Genomic DNA, 18,251 nt, shown 5'->3' with positions numbered 1-18,251 from the left:
GTATTTTCTTCTTTCCACATTTGTGTTTTCTTACCTAAAAATACTTGTATTTCTAAAAATAACAGCAAAAACATCTGTAAAAATGTTATCTGACATCCCACAGTGTGTAATTCCTACCTATTACAGAAAAAACATGTTTCCTAAACACATCTTTGTCACATCTAAAGGCTTGGTTGTCAAGTAACTTTGCTAAGCTTCGTACGTTTTCATGCACACACTTTTCTATGTCTACATGTGAATTAAGAATATATATTTAACGCTAGCTGTAGCAATTAATCATTTGTGTACTCACCTGAAAAAGAGGGTCTTACACTATTTGCAGACCTTCTCAGGCACCCAAGTGGTTCAGAGTTGGGCTCACAATACTTTAAAAAGTAAAAACAATTATTACTTTTGTGTTTCTTAAGAAATATGAGCTTGTAGCCATTGCACAAATTGTTCTTTTGAGTCATTGTTACTGTTGTTCACACAGCATACTGTAAAGAAAAACAGCCCCAAAAAGTGGGAAATTATACTTTTGGCACTGCAAATATTTTAAGCCACTGCGTCTTTAACAGTATATTTGATTATTTGAGACTTGCGCAAGTAGATTTTCACAGGCAATGCAAGTTATTTTAATGACATTATTAATTCCCAATCTGAAGACTTTCCTTTTTCTGATAATTTTATAGGCAATTAAATAAGAAAGTAGGGTTTTTGAAACAGCAGTTGGAGGAAACAATGGAAAAAGAAGTTGCAGCCCATCACTATCTAAGAAACCTTATTGGTTTGGTGGAGAAGATAGCTCAGGAACGTGATCGTCTTATTTTTTTGGTAATTACCTTTAATCGATATTTCACACAATTATCGTCTTACTGGCACAACCTATTGTTAATTTGAATTATCAAAAAAAGAAAGCTATAATTTTGGTTTAAGGATTTAGTTACTTAAATAGACTTCTACAAATAGAATAGGAGCAGCAAAAGATTCTTTTCTGGAAGAGTGGTTAAAAGACCCTAATTTCCGGAGATAACAATTAAGCCTTAACTCACATCAACATTAGGGTCTGCAGTGGTATATATCAAGTTTAAAAGAATTTTTTAACCTGATTTTAGAGATTGGCTTAAATTGTTGAAGCTACACATAGTGAAAAACAGCATGCAATTTTTAATACACATTTCTGAATCTAAAGGTAAACTATTATCCTTGAAGTGATCTGTAAGGACCTTCTACTGCAGATGCACACGCACGTTAATGCTCCTTTTCAGTAAGCAGTTATTTTGAACAGCTGGTTGAGAGTTTTGGAACATCTTCTGTTTAGTGGAAGTGTCTGGCATGGAAGTTACTGGGCTTTTTATAGGCACACTTCATTTCCTTTGCAACATCTTGGACACAATTTCAATTTTACATATTTGTACTCTGTCTTCAAATTGGTCCTGGAAACCATTTCACAAAACTTTGTTAAAATAAAGCTGCTTTTACTTCTGTTGTTCAAGTAGTAGACAAAGGTTATCATCAGTGTTGGGTAAAAAGATTCTATAACAGTTAATTCTTAATTCTAGAAGAGGTACCGTGACCCAACTCAAATCCTTGTCCACTGCAAACTGGACTATAGGATTGTGAAACTAGACACAATAAATGTCTCTTAGGAATGAGGGGAACTGGTTCTTACCTCTGAATCTCTGGTGCATCTACTTTCAAATATTAAGCATACCACATTAGAAATATCACAGAGATCCAGAATTGCCTGTAAGTACAAGGTGTGCCATTTGGCTTAATAATACCCTAGTAGATATTCGGAATACTTCTAGCAGTAAAAGCGTGTTTCAGAAGGAAAGATGTCTTAACAGAACTTCAGTCACGAAAAGGTAGCGTGAACTTTATCTTTGCAAGTGTGCAATATTTGACATCATATTCTTCCCTTCTGAAACCTGCACCTGAAAGTACACACCAGAAAACTAAGTTTCATGCGTGTGCGTAAAGCTCAGAGTAGGTCTGTGGAAAGCAGCCCAAAATGCAGTCAGCTGTGGCCTGTCTTTCTTTAGACAGGAATAAACTGTTCCAGCAATTAGAAGCTAGTCCTGTCATGCAAAACAGAATTTTTCTCTTCCTTTTAGATCACATTCTCTTGTGTATGTGTATGATGATACATACTTGCTTGCTGACTATTATATCTCCATTTTGTGGCTTAGATACTAAACGGCACACAAGTCTTGCCTTTTTTATTTATGAATTTGCTGTGTCTGGGCTGACAGCAGAGATGCTACGAGACAAACTTTTCTGAAGTGATCTGGTATCAGTAAACCTTTAAATATCCAGTTGACTTTGCTGCCTGGTAGAGCCGAATCACAACAACCTGTTCCTACTTTTAATCACTAAACTTAAAACCTACCTTGGCAGAAAGTTAGACTGAAGGTATCTTGTAGTCAGGTAATCTGATAAGGTTGTCTAATGGGATGGCCTAGAAAACAAATAAAGTAATTAAAGCCAGACCCTAATGATTATGAAGAGCTGCTACTGAACATGACTTATAATTAAAAATGTATTATCACTCCCCCACCTCAAAATTCAGTAATATTATTTACTCAGTTCAGCTACTGCTATTACCCTAGCCCTATTTTTTTTTTAATTCACTAACTGAATTAAAGTATTGGAATTCATTTTATGCAGATTTAATCCAGAAGAACAGGAAGAGCAGAAAGGGTACAGCATTCTAAGAAATTAGCCTGTGTTCTTACCTAATGAGGATTAAAAAAAAAAAAATCCATAGTAATCACATCTCAACAAAAATAAATGGATAGTCTTAAATTTACTATTTCCAGGAACAGTGACAGCCTACTGATAAATCCAGTAAAACAAAGCAGCAACAAATTTATTTAAAACAATTTTCATAGTGCAGCACTGATGATGAACTGTAATCCTGAGTTATCAGCTGTCAAAATGATTCTTTTATTGTATTGTATGATTCAGCCACCCCACAGTAAATCAAAATGTCACTGACTGATCACAAAGCTCACAGACTCTTGCGATGCTGGTTAATTTTGACTTCTGTGAAAAGAGATGTGTCTCTGGAGTGACATGGATAGTTCAAAGTGGTCAGACATTGCTACATGATTCTAAAACCTGGTTATTTCTCTCTTGAATGCTTTCAGTGGATTTAACAGTTGAAACCTCTCATAGTTTAAAATTATTTCCGTGTTTATAGCTTACACAGTTTTTGTTTGGTTTACTTTTTGTATTTGAAAGAGAATGTAGTGCTTACGAAATGGTGGAAACAGTTAGAAGAACAAAGCATTTCATAAGCCACGTGTTGGATTCCTTGCCTGAACCCCTCCCAATTTCAAGGGCTCTTTTGAGACCAGACTACTAAATCTGACCCAGCATGCATACAAATGGGATGCCTACATATATATGTAGAAAAATATGCAGAATTGGTTGGGCTTGGGCTATGATCCTTTCAGAATAAAACTGTTTCAAGGTATTATTTTTTAGTGAGATAGTATTTGTAGTCAGTTGACAAACTATTAATTGGCCATTATTAGAATAATTTTCAGTATCTTTTTTCCATCTTGGTTCTTCTGGCTTGAGTCCCAATAGTCTGAACAGCTTTGTCTTGCTCAGAGTATGCATTTTGTCTGTCCTGTCTAAAGTAATGATTACATTTAGTTATGTATACTATGTGTTTGCAGGCCAGATGTTTGGAAAATGAGAATCATGGTGTTCTCAACAAAATAGTAGAAGGCAGTCTACGCTTAGGAAAACTGGAAGAAAAAGTTAAGGTAAGCGGTATTTTTAACCTAAATATTATGTAAAATATTTTGGTTTTTTAATGAGAAAAGTCAGTAGTTAATCTGTGTTAGTGTTTTTATGAAAGATGGATTATTTTACAGGAGTTTTTAAAAAGCAAAATAGATCATCATTACCGTTTTCACAAATATCTTTTTCCATCGTATTTGTACATTGCATGTCTGCCAGGTTATCGCATTTACTTCGTTACCTGGAGAATTATGACTAGTTGTAAAAAGAATTTAAAAATATACTTTATTTGTATTTAATTTTTGCTCTGTAGTGTAACCCAATTATTCTGTCCTACTTTTTTGAGCCTGTACTAATGCTTCAACTTGAAGTCCTTTACAGTTAGATTTGGAAGAATTAAAAACTTACTTTGAGTGCACAGTTATCAAGTACTTTCACATGGCCATAGGGTAGGAGGTTTAGAAACTCAGAGGATGTGTTTGAACATCTAATCTAATTAGAGAATACATTAGAGATCATCTTTACAGCTCTCTAAACAAATACAAAGCATAGTGTGTAACTGCAGTATAACAGCTTATAGCATGAAATACACTTGAAAATTTTATGTTTTAACATCTTTGGTGCTACTGTAATTGCTTTTATTGTAATCTCAAAAAAAAAAAAAAGGAAGGAGAAGGGGATCAATCAAGATCTGGCAGATCTGTTATTAAACACAGAATTGCTGTGAAAGTCTTTAAAGCTAAATAACAGGTTGTTGCTAAAATAAACCCCAAACCCTGCCAATATTTATATACACAGCTTTATTACATATTTTAAACTGCATATGCTCAAGTTAGGTAGCAAATTAAAAGTGATTCTTTTTATAAATACCCATTTTCAGTTAGGGAGTTAGCAATTACTGTAAACAAACTTTATAAAGTCATTCACTGTTCAAAGAATTTTGCGGCTTATCAGTACAACCATATGAAATTTAGAAAGTGACAAAGCAGTATCAAATAGGCTGAATACAAATATTCAGAAAAATACAAAAATTCTGCACAGGAACTATGTTAAAGAAATAAAATTTACTTTGGTATTTAAATTCTGAAAACAGATTGGATTCATTTCAACTTTTATATACTTTAGCTTATGTCAGGCATATTGAATCATGAAAAATATTAAAGCTTATTTAAAAACTGTTCTTTAGGTGGCCCCCTAAGATTCAACTACAAGCTGCTTTGTTGTAATTCTTACAACTTTTCTGAAGAATCTGACGGTAGAGCAGAATATTTAATGCAACTTTATTTCCCTTTTGACATCAGAAAAGATTTGACTCAAATCTGAACTAGCTTGTAATGGGACTCTTGGGTTTTTTTAAACAGGTGATATACACAGAGCATTTCTGATCTCCATCAGATGTTTTTAAGAACAGTGACAATGTATTTGATAAAAACAGGGTGGGGATTTTAAACAGTAAATAACCTTCAAATATCTGTTCTATTCACAGTTAATGAGGTGGTGGTCTAAAAGTGTTTGTAACTTCAGGATCAGGTGATAGTAACCACCATCATTTTAGTAAAAGAACCAACACAATACCATGTTGTCATTTTGCTGGTATTCACCCACATTATTATGCTTTAACAAAAATACTTATCTGTCATACTGTGTGCACATTTAAGTTCATAAAGGTTAAAGTTTGCAATTAGGTTGTTTTATAGTTCAGTTAAAAATTTACCAATTGATAAAACACTGCATATCAGCTTCGTGAAGAGCAGTCACTAATTCCATGGCAGAGGCACTGGCAGAAGCCATATGTGAGACAGAGTTAGACTGGAGGGAACAAAGCTCACACACACACACACACACACCACCTAGGGTCACTTTCTGAATCACTAGTAAATAGATCCCAAGAGGGAGAGAGCCAAAGTAAAGAAATCCAAGCAGCCATACCAGTATTCTGGGCACATGCTTGCATAGCTTTGAAAAGAGATCTTGGTCCAGCTGACTCTGAGAACTTGGTGATACTGACTCAGTGCCATGGTCTGCATAATAATCTGAGGCAGTACTTTGACTGGGAGGCCTTGGGGAGTCTCTGTACTTCCACAATTGTAATTACTAAGCAGTTTGATGATCCATGGTAAGAACTCGAGGAAGCGAAGTTTTCTGGTGTTAAAACTACTTCCTTACAGTCAGAACTAACATCATCAGAAACAAGTGTTCTTTCCACTAAATTTTTCTTTCACATACCTGAGATGGTCTATACGCACAGGAGAGACATGCCCAAATTTACTCTGCCTTTTGTCTGAAACTGTTTCAGTTTCCTCCTACTTCTCTACTCAGTCATAACTGTGAACTTACAGGTAGATGATTTGCGTACTCTGCCACTTTATACAAAAGTACTGCTACAAATCAGAGAAGAGATTAATATCCTCAGTAACTTTGCCCATGTATCTCAGGCACTCTAAACCACCTGCTGAGCAGAACCTATCTTTCTACCATTGCTACAAAACCATTTATTCCCAAGATCTCTGTAATGAACCCAGGAAACCAGGTCCTTTTAGGAAACTAGACGGAATGATAACGCATTGCCTACCCCGTGTGACTGTAGGGCTTGTTTTGAGCATATGGGGTAGTATCATAAACTCTGCTAAAAGCTACTGTCTGCTCACCGATTTCCATGTGTTCATTTTAGAGGTATTTTGGAATATGCTTTAGTTAGCAACAGACACTGTCTCTATCACACCAGATTAATTTTTCGTTGCTTCATCTAAATCACTGTGCTTAACTCTTGGGAGGTATCTGTGAGGATGACCAGCAGCTAGAAGTCACCTTTGGTCTCCACATCTCTGGCAAGTGGCTTTTGTCTCAGTCAATCCTGTTTAAGCAGTGGATGGGAAATGGAAGAGTGCATTATTTCAGTGTGTTCTCCAAAGAGTCAAAAAAAAAAAAAAGAGCAGTACATGAGGTGTAAAAGAATTATGATGCCCAGGAGTATACCTTCCTGAAACTGCTTTAGCAGAGTGTCAGTTACATCCTCTTCAGTACCAGCTGCTGCATCCATGATTATTCCTCATGTTGGGTGCTTACTGTATAGCTGTGATGCCGTGACCTTGGGCGGACTACCCTTTTCAGCGCTAGAGGAAAATATTACCACTTGCAGCTACATGTTATCATCCTGCTCCTGAAAGTCGTCATCTCCAGTCTGTTTACTGCTACCTGCTTCACCTCAGAGAACATTAATAGGAGGTTGTCTAGAACAATTCAAAGGTAGTAGCCTGCTGTGAAGGATCTGTAAGTGCCAGCAGCTGCAGGTGTCAGCGTGCCCAGAACCACCCTGACCTGGCCAGGCTCCCACAGGCAAGTATGGAGCAGTCTAGGCACTCTTCACCCATCCTGCTGAAGTTCTGCTGAGATAGCTGATGAATTTAAAATAGACTTAGTTACAGTCAGTCATAGGAGCAAGATCAGGACTGTGTATCCCCAATACCTAGTTTCATTAGGTCAGAAAGTGCTGCACTTTTGCCCTTTGTGCCCCATTGATTTTGCAACCATTCTGCACATGTGGTGACACAGCTTCCTTTGGAAAGTGAAGAGCAGGCATGCCAAGCCAACAGAGGCAGCTATGGGATATGTAGGAGCCACAGGCTTGAAGCATCTCTGGCAGAATGCAGCTTGAAACGCAGACCTCCCACTAGCTGGATGATCAGTGACCACTAGATAAAAAAATGGATTTCACCAATACCAGTGACTGCTTTATCAGCCTTGTACATGTTAAAAGAGAAAGGAAGTTCTCTCCCATTCTCTGAAATAATTCTAGGCACCTGCCCTAAAGGGAGCATTTCAGGTTCTGGGTCTGGAGCTGGAGGAGGCATTTGCTGACAGAGGTGGAAGTTCAGCTGTTTCCCTGTGCTCTGCACTTCCTCTAGGCTAGCTCTAAGCAACCACCTGCTCAGAAGGAAGTTTGCCTTTATCCTTCCATAGCATTACAAGCACAAACATCCAACTCTGCATTTTGAAGACTTTTCCGGGAATGTAACAAAGTTGAGTGATGTGACTGGTTAACTTGCAGGCTTCTAGTTCTTTTTTTAGAACTGACAGGGCAAAGCTAGGAAAAGAAAACACTATGGAAGTCAGCCTTAAATACTGAATGACTAATGTTCTATATTATTGTTTCTCACTATCCTCTTACCGCCAGAAAATGAAACTCCAACGTGACACATTTTACAAGAGCTAAAAAGGAAACAGTTTGTGAAAAGGATTATGTAGCTTGCAGCACATACCTAAAAATGCATTTTGTTTTGTTTTTTTCTTCCCCCAAAATGCATACTAAAAACTTTCTGCTCTGATTCAGATGAAGATACAACTTTATATTAAGAAGACACAAATAGCAGTATTTTAAAAGCTTTACTAAGTAGTTTGCAGTTTTATTAAAGGGGGGTGCTTCCATCCCAAAACTCTGTCCTGTATCAAACATCATATTCTGCAGATACAATAACAGTTTAAGCATTCTGTTTGTAATTGTGAGAAAAAGCTACTATCGCACAATACCTGTTGGTTTTGTTGAGAGCAGCAGCAGGTAGAAATGTGTAACAATACACGAGCCATGGTTTTCAATTCCTTGTGTGCTTATGTAATTTAATGGGGAAGTTATTTCAGAAAGCAAAATCACTTTGTACAAAAAGGATTTCTTCGTTTTGAGATTAGACCAATGTATTTGGTTATTATTGAAAAGAGGCAAAAAATCACTTGCGCTTCACTGAAGGAACTAGTATGTGAAGCAACAAAGTATTTTAAAACATGAAGCCGCTTTTTTCTTCCTTTTAGTATTAAGATTAAACAACTAACAGAACACAAGCACTTTTTTCGTGGTGTGCATTGATAAATGACTGTTGGACAAGTGGCAAGCAACGTGTGCTATAAAGTATAGCTTTGCATCTTGGAAAACAAACCCAGTTTTTGTAGCTAATTCTTTTCCCTCCTAAAACATACGGTATGGTATTCACCATACACCCTGGTTTTATGCGTAGAACAAAGTACAAGTGTAATACCTTCAAATTAACAAATAGATTAAAAAAATATAGTGCAACTTACCTGACATATTTAAGCAAGGCAGCATTGATGTGAAGATTAAACTGTAAGTTAGTATCTCTAGCTGTTGGTAGTGCTTTGTCCTGTAATCACATTTTTCTTGTTATCTTTAACCCTTACAGGTATATAAAAAGAAAGCAGCTGGGAAGCTTGGAGATATCAGTCTCAAGCTGACTGAGCAGGAGAAAGAATTTGCAGGCAAGACTGCTCAGTACCAGCAAGAAATGAAGCACCTCCAGCATCTGCTGCAAGACAAACAGGAAGCCCTCGATGATGTGCTGCAGCAGAAAAAGTAAGTCAGGCACAGGCAGCAGCACTTCAGTTCGATCTGACGTGAGAGGGGTGGGGGAGGCAACAGCACACAGCTGCAAGCTCTTGTTTTTCCTCAGAGCCTCATCTGGTGTATTCCAGTATCTTTTTCTCACTCATGTTTTAGCTATGCTGAAAATGCTGAAATGCTCCTCTTAATTCCCAGCTCCAAGAAAGACCTTTTGAAGGAGGAATTTATTCTGGATGGCTACTGCTGTTCTTAAGACTTCTTCTTAAGAAGAGTATCAATTTGAGCCTAGTCTTTGATGACTGGCGGGGGGTGTGTCTATAAATCATCAAGACATATGTTAATTATTTAATAGCATTTTCTACTAAAGGCTGAACACTTTCCCCTCCACAACCCTCAAGAGGTTTCAGAATAGTAGGAAATTAAAGGAATCTAATGAGTACACATATGATGGGTTTCCTTTTGAATCTACCCTAGTGCTCTGTTAACAAGTGACATAGATTGGCTACATGCAGAATAAAAAGATGAAAAGATAATTTAACAGATTTATACAAGATTATGACTGTCAGTGTTGAAATATCATTTTAATATAAAGTCCTTTAAAGGTATTTTTCCCCTCTGGTAGTGGAAAGCTTCACAGCACATTCATGTTACCAGCATACAGGGAAAAGGTTTTACAACTGAAGAGAGGTAATTAAGCAGTCATTTTGCAAATCGTCTCTGCCATTTGTGAAATAATAGATTTAAAGACAATAGAAAACCAGGGCTTGGTATCATCTACCTAATATCAGCACAGTTCCTCTCAATTACTTTACACAGTGCTATTAAACAAGTGTGAGTAGCTGGGAATTGTACAATGAACAGCCCACTCCTTTCTAAAATTTGCATGAAAAAACAGTATTTTGACTATTCCACATTTCTCTGGAAATAGTTATTTAGGGTTTTTAACTAATTAAGTGCTTTTCATACCTCTGAGCTCATGTTGTAATTTTTTATAGTAGAGAACAGCTAGTTAAATAGAGGGCTTTTTCCAAGTAGAATAAAGCATAGTTCAGAGTCCCATAACATGGATCATTCAAAATTCATGTCTCTAGCCCCAAAGCAGGTAAATGAGATGATGTAATACAGCCATATCAAATAATTCATTACCCTTTCCATACAGAAGTTACACTAAATCACGTTTTCCTCTTCAGTCTGAATTGACTCATTTTTCTTCAGTAAGCACACAAAATTAATACTTGCAACTAATTTCTAAGCAGCAAGATCTGCACCTGGAACTACCACACAGTAGTCCCTTTAACAATATGATAGTGAAGAAAAATGGTTTATGGAAACAAGCAGAAGATGAACCTCACAAAGAGATGTCTTGTGTTTCTGTGGTCTCCCACATTAATGAACAGCGTAACTGGTGACTGCCTTTTTCTGGTGGTAGTTAAGCCTTAACAGCATTTATTAGAGTATAATATAACGAACAACTGTGAAAGTAAAAAATATTTATGTTCATCTTTCAAGTTGTATTTTGGTTCATCTCATCATCTGCTATTTTCCTTTGATAACTGTATTAAAAACTATATTAAAAAAAATGAAACATCACTGAGAAGTCAGCTAAATACTACATCTATATGAGAAAGAATATATTTTTATTCTTATAAAACAAAATCAATAAAACCAACTAACACCATGGCTGATACTGTTCATATAAACTAGTTTCCTGATGTTCCTTTATCCATCTCAAGTCTTAACAGTAATATAAAGTAGCTTCCCAAGGTAATCCAATTACGTATGTACTCTTGTTATGCCTATCTGCTAGAAATTAAACATATATTTTGGTCAGCTTTGTGTATTACTGGTTTTATAAGGCTTATTATTTTGTCTCTCCCTTCCCTACACACAGTCACAGGAGTAAGGAAGGGAAAATGACATGTAGTTTAGATGTTGCTAGTCATCTGCAGCTTGGCAACCAAAGTCACTAGTGCCAGGACAGTACCAAACATTTACATTTATTTCCACCAGCTGTTTATGCAGTAAATTTATAGTCCAGAAAACTGTCTAGCTGATGATGTTTCAGTTCAAAATACCTGTATAAATATTAAGGTAAGCACATACAATATTAGTATATTAGATGAGAATGTTCGTATATTAGATTCTCTCATTTTGGTGTTTAAGTAATGAAAATCAAAGTAACATGCCACATTTTAAGCAGGAAAGCCCATTTAATTTAAAATGTAGCTGAAGGTATGCTGACTATTTGGATAGCTGATTTTGTATTTTATTAAAATTACAGTTTCTCTTTAGGAAGACTATTAAACAAATTAAGCTATTTTAAAGGCACTGACCACAGTCAGTCTAGTCAAAAGCACTATAAGTAGGTAACAACAAAACTTTTTCATGTTACTGCTTTTGCTCTTGCATTTAGTTTTAATAGTGGAGTTAGTAAATCATCCCAAGTCTGACTTAGCTGCTGCCACAAAATTCTTGATCATAAAAGTTTACCTTATCTATTGTTGGGGGGTAAGTTTTCTTGTAAAACAAGGGAAGATACCACTTCAGGTCTGGGAACAGCACAGTTCCTTCAGTGAGACCCTGCACCAGAGATGAACAGCCTCGCCTTATTAACCTGAATAGGACTATAGCAAACCCGACTGGTCGCAGGTCAGGACTCTTTCCATGGCACTTTGCACAGTGGCAGCATGTCCAAAATTAATGTTTGTTTAGACACAGCAGTGATATCTCTGTGCTTCCTCATTTTTGTTTCTTCTGTCATCATTCTGTTTTTAACAAGTCTACATCCCAACTAACACAGGCTTCATAAAACATAAAAAGGTGACTTTCCTTTGAAATTCTTTCCCCTCCTGCATCATCTTTCACCTGATGACAAAAATCAAGGAAACAGATTTTTTTTTTCCACTTGGTTTTCAAAAAGAAATACATATAGCTATAATTGTTCTTTTGATAAATAGAAGGTTTTTAAGCTTCTAAAGATATGCAGATTTTATCTTCCTCAAAGCTGCTCTGTAGAGCCTTCTCAATACTTACAGCCTTTGCTGGAGAATACTGGAAATTGACAGCAACCTTTTGCCTAAAGCAACTGATAAGAAAGCAGTATCATTTTCTGTTCTTCAGGCAGCTGATAATCATAATGACTTTTTTATTGTTTAATCTTACCCGTCATCATGATCACATACCTTTCCTTAAATGAAGTACATTGTACATTTCAGATACAAACAAAGTTGATAATGTGGTTTTAGGGTAGAAACCCAGGTTCATAAATGCCTCAACTCTTATTTCACAGGACACTTACCTTTACAAGTTTTCTGTGTCACAGTGTATTTCCTAAGTCTTTTGCAGAGCAACAGTACTTCGAGATAGTTACAGCTGCTGTACTTCGGATGTTAAATGCAGGTTTTAAAGCCTTAGTAAAGAAACTGCCTTAACCTGTCCTCAAAAGAGGGTCAACAGTAGAAAAGCTTCACAGCCACGCACAGGCAAGGGGGAGGAGCTATCTTACCTCTAAGGTTGCATATACAATTGTAACCATGATAAAAATTGTTGATCTTTATTTAAACATAATCCTTATCACAAACTGATAACAGGAGAGATGTAAATTAATTCTTGAGCCAGCGGCCCAAGTAAGATTCTCAGAGATTAAGGCTGAATGAATTTAGTTCAGTGAGGACAGAAAGCTCTGCTTTTGTAAAGAAGAATCTGTTTTCAGAATCTGCTTCTGGGAACTCAAAACATCAGTACAGCCTTGACATTTTGCTTACTCTCAACAAGATATAAAACATTACATTTTGGCTAGGTTAGGGGTTGAATGGAATTTTAATTTTTACTCATTTACATAACAACAGCCTACACTTACGAGAAACAAACAATGTTTTTTGCCTAAACACATCAGGAAACAGGATGCATTTACTACCGAGTAAGTATCTAGTTTTAAATGCCAAGTGACAGGCTTGTGTTTGAAGAGAGGAACCATCTGCTGTGGGCACAATGGAGCAGCAAGGGTTACCTATTGGGCTGTGGTCTGTACAGGGCAGTGTCACAGTAGCCATGGCCAAGGGTAGTAATGCTTTGCAGAGCTTGAGGGAATTTCTGGTGAGACCCAGAAAAACATAAGAGAAGGGTAGTGGAGGCCATTGCCCAGTGAAGTGGGAGCAAGGAAATTTTGGCGTTGGGAAAAAGTACAGACCCATCAGCAGCTGTGGTAACCAAGCTGCCATGTAATCCAGGTTCCTGGGACAGCAAGAAGGTTGTGACTAGCAAGAATAAACACCCCCTGCCCCAACCCATTCTGCTGAATGCACTTTCAGATTTTGATTGGGTCAGAATCTTAAAACAAAAAACCCCACTACAGATGGGTCATAACTGGTACTTCTTGGATGCTCACCTGAAAAAACAGCTGAACTATAGAAGCAGTATGTTCTACCCCACTGAAGCGCCTTCCCTATGACTGCAGCATGTGGTGTGCAAAGCCGGGGGCATCTGCAATGTGCTTCCTTGACGCCACCGCGCTTTGACTGCTCGTTCCAAAGCAGAGTCAGTGAGCACTTTCAGCTTCTGCATCTCTCAGCTCTGTTTAAAAATTAATCCTCCAAGAAGAGTTCAGATACACCACTACTCTTCAAGGCATCTGTTTCCTTGCTACTGAAGTAAGTTTAACCACATGGGTACTTTTAAAACTGATCCCTTAGAACTATTTTTTCTAAAATCAATGCAGTTCTCATAAAGCTGAATGTATGGACTGAAAATTGCCAGGCATGCTGACAGCATTAAACTACATTTCAGAACTCAGCGATCTTTAGTTTCATCTTCTTTCTTCAAGTTTTCTCTGCCTCAAGCTCATACAAGCATTAACAATGAAACAATCTTCTTTTTAAAAAAAAAAAAGTCTTCATTTTAGAACTTAGCAGATGAAATAAAACCTGGGTTCTGCACTACCATAAGGGTAAACTAGACTAAGCTCTTGTGTATTAATAGTAGGGCATAAGTGTGCTGTGCACACTGCGTGCAGACTCCAGTCGGAGAGAAGCAGCAACAGAGAACAGGAGCTTGTCCCCATCAAGATACAGAAGTTCATTTAAAAACAAGATGCTGAAAACATTCCAAGATCACAGTAATTCAAAGGGCCAGAGTCAACCACTGGGTGAAACTCAGGACCAGCTTGTTGGGGGAGTTCCATTGTGTAATTTTACTCTTCATACCTCACGTCCCCCAAAATGTAAGCCGAAGATAATGATAGTTACCTTTGTGAAGCATTTTGAAGCATATACTGAGTAACTGGTAGTAATAGACACTCTTACTGCTGTCTCAAGGAGAAATATACTTTGTGAGAATGAAGTCAGCTGCAGTTTTGGTGTTTCAAAAATGAGAGATGGCTTCTCAATAGCTTTTCAGACTTGGCAGAAATGGAAAGGTCCCAAGTCATTAAATGGGGCTTCTTGTGTTCTCAGGCACAGTCTTGGGCTACTCTTAGCAACCATACTGCTTTCACCTGCCGCCTTTTGCTTTAATTCCATCCATAATGACCTCCTCCACCACCATCTAAGCCATATGTATATGGATAACCTTGAGGCTTCTCAATAAGGTTTTTCTACCATCCTCCATCTGTATATCCAGTCATAAGGTGAAACACAAAATGAGCTACTTCTGTGTCTGGGCCACTTTTTCCCACTTCGTTCTCAGTGTCACTGATCACAAAGGGCTCTCTAAGAGATATTGATTATATATTTTCTAGTGTACACCTTTTGCCAGAAACATAGCCTGACAGCATTTTATCTCAACACGTTTATGTTTTGCGTTGATTTGTTTATCATTTTTAGAACCTGGTATTCAGGAGAATTTGTGCGAAAGGCTCGCTCTGTCAAGTGCTTCAGGTAGCGCCTTGAAGTGACTGTGTTAGAGAGGTCTACAGCATTGATTTGTGTGCTCATTTTCCATGCAACGCCTTTGCTTTCCACTTCAAGTGATCTTGATTTCCTTATTATTTTGTATTTTGAACATACACTAGAAGCGAGTCAGAGGAAACCCAAGAGCTTAACCTTGACCAAACAGAACTTATTAAAAGTCTGTGGCTGGAATACACTGCATTATTAAATCATGTTAGCTGCCATGTTTGAAAAATAACCTTTTTCTTGAGAAAAACATTAAATAATTCATTCATTTATGCTTGGGCAGTCAGAGAAATTGGCCCATCAGGTTATAAGGCCTTAAGGACTGTCCTTCACTATCTTTTCCTCCCCACCCCCGCAAAAAAAAAAAAGTTTACCCCATTTCTCTTTGACCTCCACAACGAAGCATTAGCTAAGCACAATCAGACACTTGGGTTTGATCAGGCGCTTTTAGCCCGAGCGGAGCAAGGCAGAACTCTGGGCACGGGGCCGAAGGGTCGTGCGTTACTGATGTACCTGTTGCAGGGAGCAGAACCGCAGTCACGCCGGATCCCGATTCAGTGGACAGTGGCAGTCCCAGCCTTTGGATCTCACGTGCACCGCTCTTCTGCGTGGAGTTAATCCAACTTATTACACGGGTCCAAAAGTTTTTCTGATCACATCCCCTCTAGCATTACCTTTAGCAAGGAATGAATGTCAATCAGATAATTTCAGGCATCTAAATCCATGCAGTTTACAATTTGTTTATCCACATACTGTAACTATGTACTGCTGAGAAGTGTTTTTAAAATTAGGATTTCTCTTCATTTTTTTTTCTAGGAAAGTGGAAGGGGAACTGGAAATCATTTGGGAATCCACGTCCAAAGAAAACAGAAGAATGAGAGAACTCTTACATAAATCCCTAGGCAAGAAGAACATGTGGAGTACTGTCGCAGTTCATGAGCCATACTTAGATGAAATGTCTCAGAAGGACCTAGTTTACGGATATGATTTTAGCTACTGTGATGTGAAAACTTCAACCCCTACTAAAAATGAAATTCAGCAAGAATCTCAGTGATAAGAATAATGATGCATTGTGCATCTCATCCAAGAAAAAGAATTCAGTGCCTGAATTTGACGTTTTTCAACACCACGAGATGTAATAGAACATTTACCCTCTTCAAAATTACTTCATGTTTTAGTGTCATCAAAATGACAAAGCATATTCTCCAGCTGTACTCCCAATAGTGTAAATCTACCCTAAAATACAACTTTGTTTTTTGAAGAAACAGGTATTCCTCGTTAAGGCAAAATGCAGTACAATTGTCTGTCAAAAATCTTGTCATCTCAAGCACAGAGAAAAATTTGACTGAGAGGCAGACAGGACCGACACATCCTCATGACAACTGGTGGAGCCTGAACACGCGACTGTCCACAAAGCAGATTTACAGGAGCCTGAGAGGCAGCAAGTCTCTACCATAGTTTTGCCAAGGGGACGAGATGCCAGCAGAGGATGCAGCTCACCTCCAGATCATCTTGTTCATCCCACTTCAGAGTCAGTAGCTTCAGACACCACTTTCATTTTCCCCCAGAAACATTCTCTGCAGCAGTGCCAGCCTTTAGATTATGACACATACTTATCTTAGCTTTCATAATTGTTTATTTTTTTCACAACATTGTAGTAGTATGAAGTGACTTTATTTTTGGATTTACATACAACTTGTTAAATCAGCTTTTGGCTTTTGACTCTTTTCTGTAACAAAACCCAAATGGTACCAGAAAACTGTAACAATACAAAACCCATGTAACTATTGTTGTATATTAGAAATAATGAAGAATCTCTGTGGCTTTGATCAAAGTTAACAGAGAGTAGAAAACCAAGTTAAATACCAAAAAGAATACATACTGTTTGTGTCTAGAAAGTTTCCTGCTTTCCTGAAGCGTGTCCTTCAGGGAAAGGCCATGAGTCAGCAGAACAGGGTTATTCAGGAGAGGGTGGGGAGAGCACCTCCTACCTCACCACTATTTTCAGCCCTGTGTGTATGTGTGGTTTTAAAGCCAGCTTCTGCAATACAGTGCAAAGTCAAAGACACTACAGACACTCAAAGCACTTGCAAAATTTTAGTGCACTCAGATACCACCCTGATGAGACACCAAAGACCAAGGTAGGCCAAGACAAGTAGGTAAGAGCACTACAATCAGTGGGATTTTAATACGTACTTTAGTTACTTTCCTTTGTTTTGAATAAAATGAGTACAACAACCTTACCAGCTCCTCAAGATAAAGCTTCAACATGCTACATTAAGACTGTGACAAACAAAACTAGCACCTCTATATTACGATCTCCTCCCAGGTAGTTAGAAGAGGTACATCTTCAAATTTCCTTCTCTTTTTTCAACTTGATTGTTTAAGGACTCAGTGACTCACAACAACCACCAAAACATCAGAAATTATTTTTAACCACAATCTTAAATAACTTCGTATGTGAAGTTGTTGAGTGGGGGGTTTGCTGGGATTTTCGGGGGAGGGTAGAGTGGGGTGGTCTGTTGCTAAATGAGTCCTGTCTTCCCGGAATTTGGAAAAACTACTTTGAAATGGAAGGTCTGAAATACTTTTTCAGACAAGTCATACATAGACAATATAGACATACACACCCTTCTCATTTCTCACAAGCTCCAGTCTGCATGTATGCTTCCTGCAAGAACATCAAACATGGCTATACACATTGTTTTTCAGGTTTTTGAAGGCAGGATTTGAAAATTAAGTCTTATGTCATATTTTTCAAGATGAGCATCTCTGAATATGCAAATACAACCTCTGAACTGCATATGGAAGTGGTTTACATGTTCTCATCTGTTCTCAACTGCCCTTTTCAATACATCTCAAGATTTGTAAAAATAAACAGCTTCACAGGGAAAAAAGCTCCCACATTGGTAATTCCTTAGAAATAGCACTGAGGTTTTCAGAACTCTGTCAATACTGTCTTAACTGTTCTTCCACTGAAGTAAACTGGGAATGTCTTAGAATTACACTTCTGCCACATCTGCTTCTCCATTTTAGAGAAGGTTTTAATACACGGTTCAAAGGACAGCACCTTGACAATGACACTACATCCAGAAGTGCTACATTTGCTTTTTCATTTGCATATCATTAAAACATTATGTTAAACTTTAAATGAGCTAACATTTAATCAAATCCCTGGGAGATTATCCATACTCAGTTTCCCCAGCATTGGCAAGAAAACAGAAAACACGATGTCCCATGGATGTAAAAACGAATTAAGGATTAATTGTGGTCCGAAG

General features: G+C 37.6%; 1 protein-coding gene across 1 annotated transcript in view; it reads left to right on the top strand.

The window, feature by feature from the left end:
- Nucleotides 1-16,777, top strand: part of CEP89 (centrosomal protein 89) — a 34,615-nt gene extending 17,838 nt beyond the window's left edge. Inside the window, exons 16-19 of the mRNA XM_086469100.1 lie at nt 672-813; nt 3,669-3,758; nt 8,925-9,094; nt 15,790-16,777. Coding sequence (XP_086325226.1) covers nt 672-813; nt 3,669-3,758; nt 8,925-9,094; nt 15,790-16,027 — 640 coding nt within the window. The 3' untranslated portion in view covers nt 16,028-16,777. The remainder of the gene's footprint in view (nt 1-671; nt 814-3,668; nt 3,759-8,924; nt 9,095-15,789) is intronic.
- The last annotated feature ends 1,474 nt before the right edge of the window (nt 16,778-18,251 follow it).

Source organism: Leptosomus discolor, chromosome 8, assembly GCF_034619465.1.
Source record: "Leptosomus discolor isolate bLepDis1 chromosome 8, bLepDis1.hap2, whole genome shotgun sequence".
NCBI classification, from domain to species: Eukaryota; Metazoa; Chordata; class Aves; order Leptosomiformes; family Leptosomidae; genus Leptosomus; species Leptosomus discolor.
The sequence above is the reverse complement of the archived record's forward strand: the minus strand, read 5'-3'. Positions and strand labels throughout refer to the sequence as shown.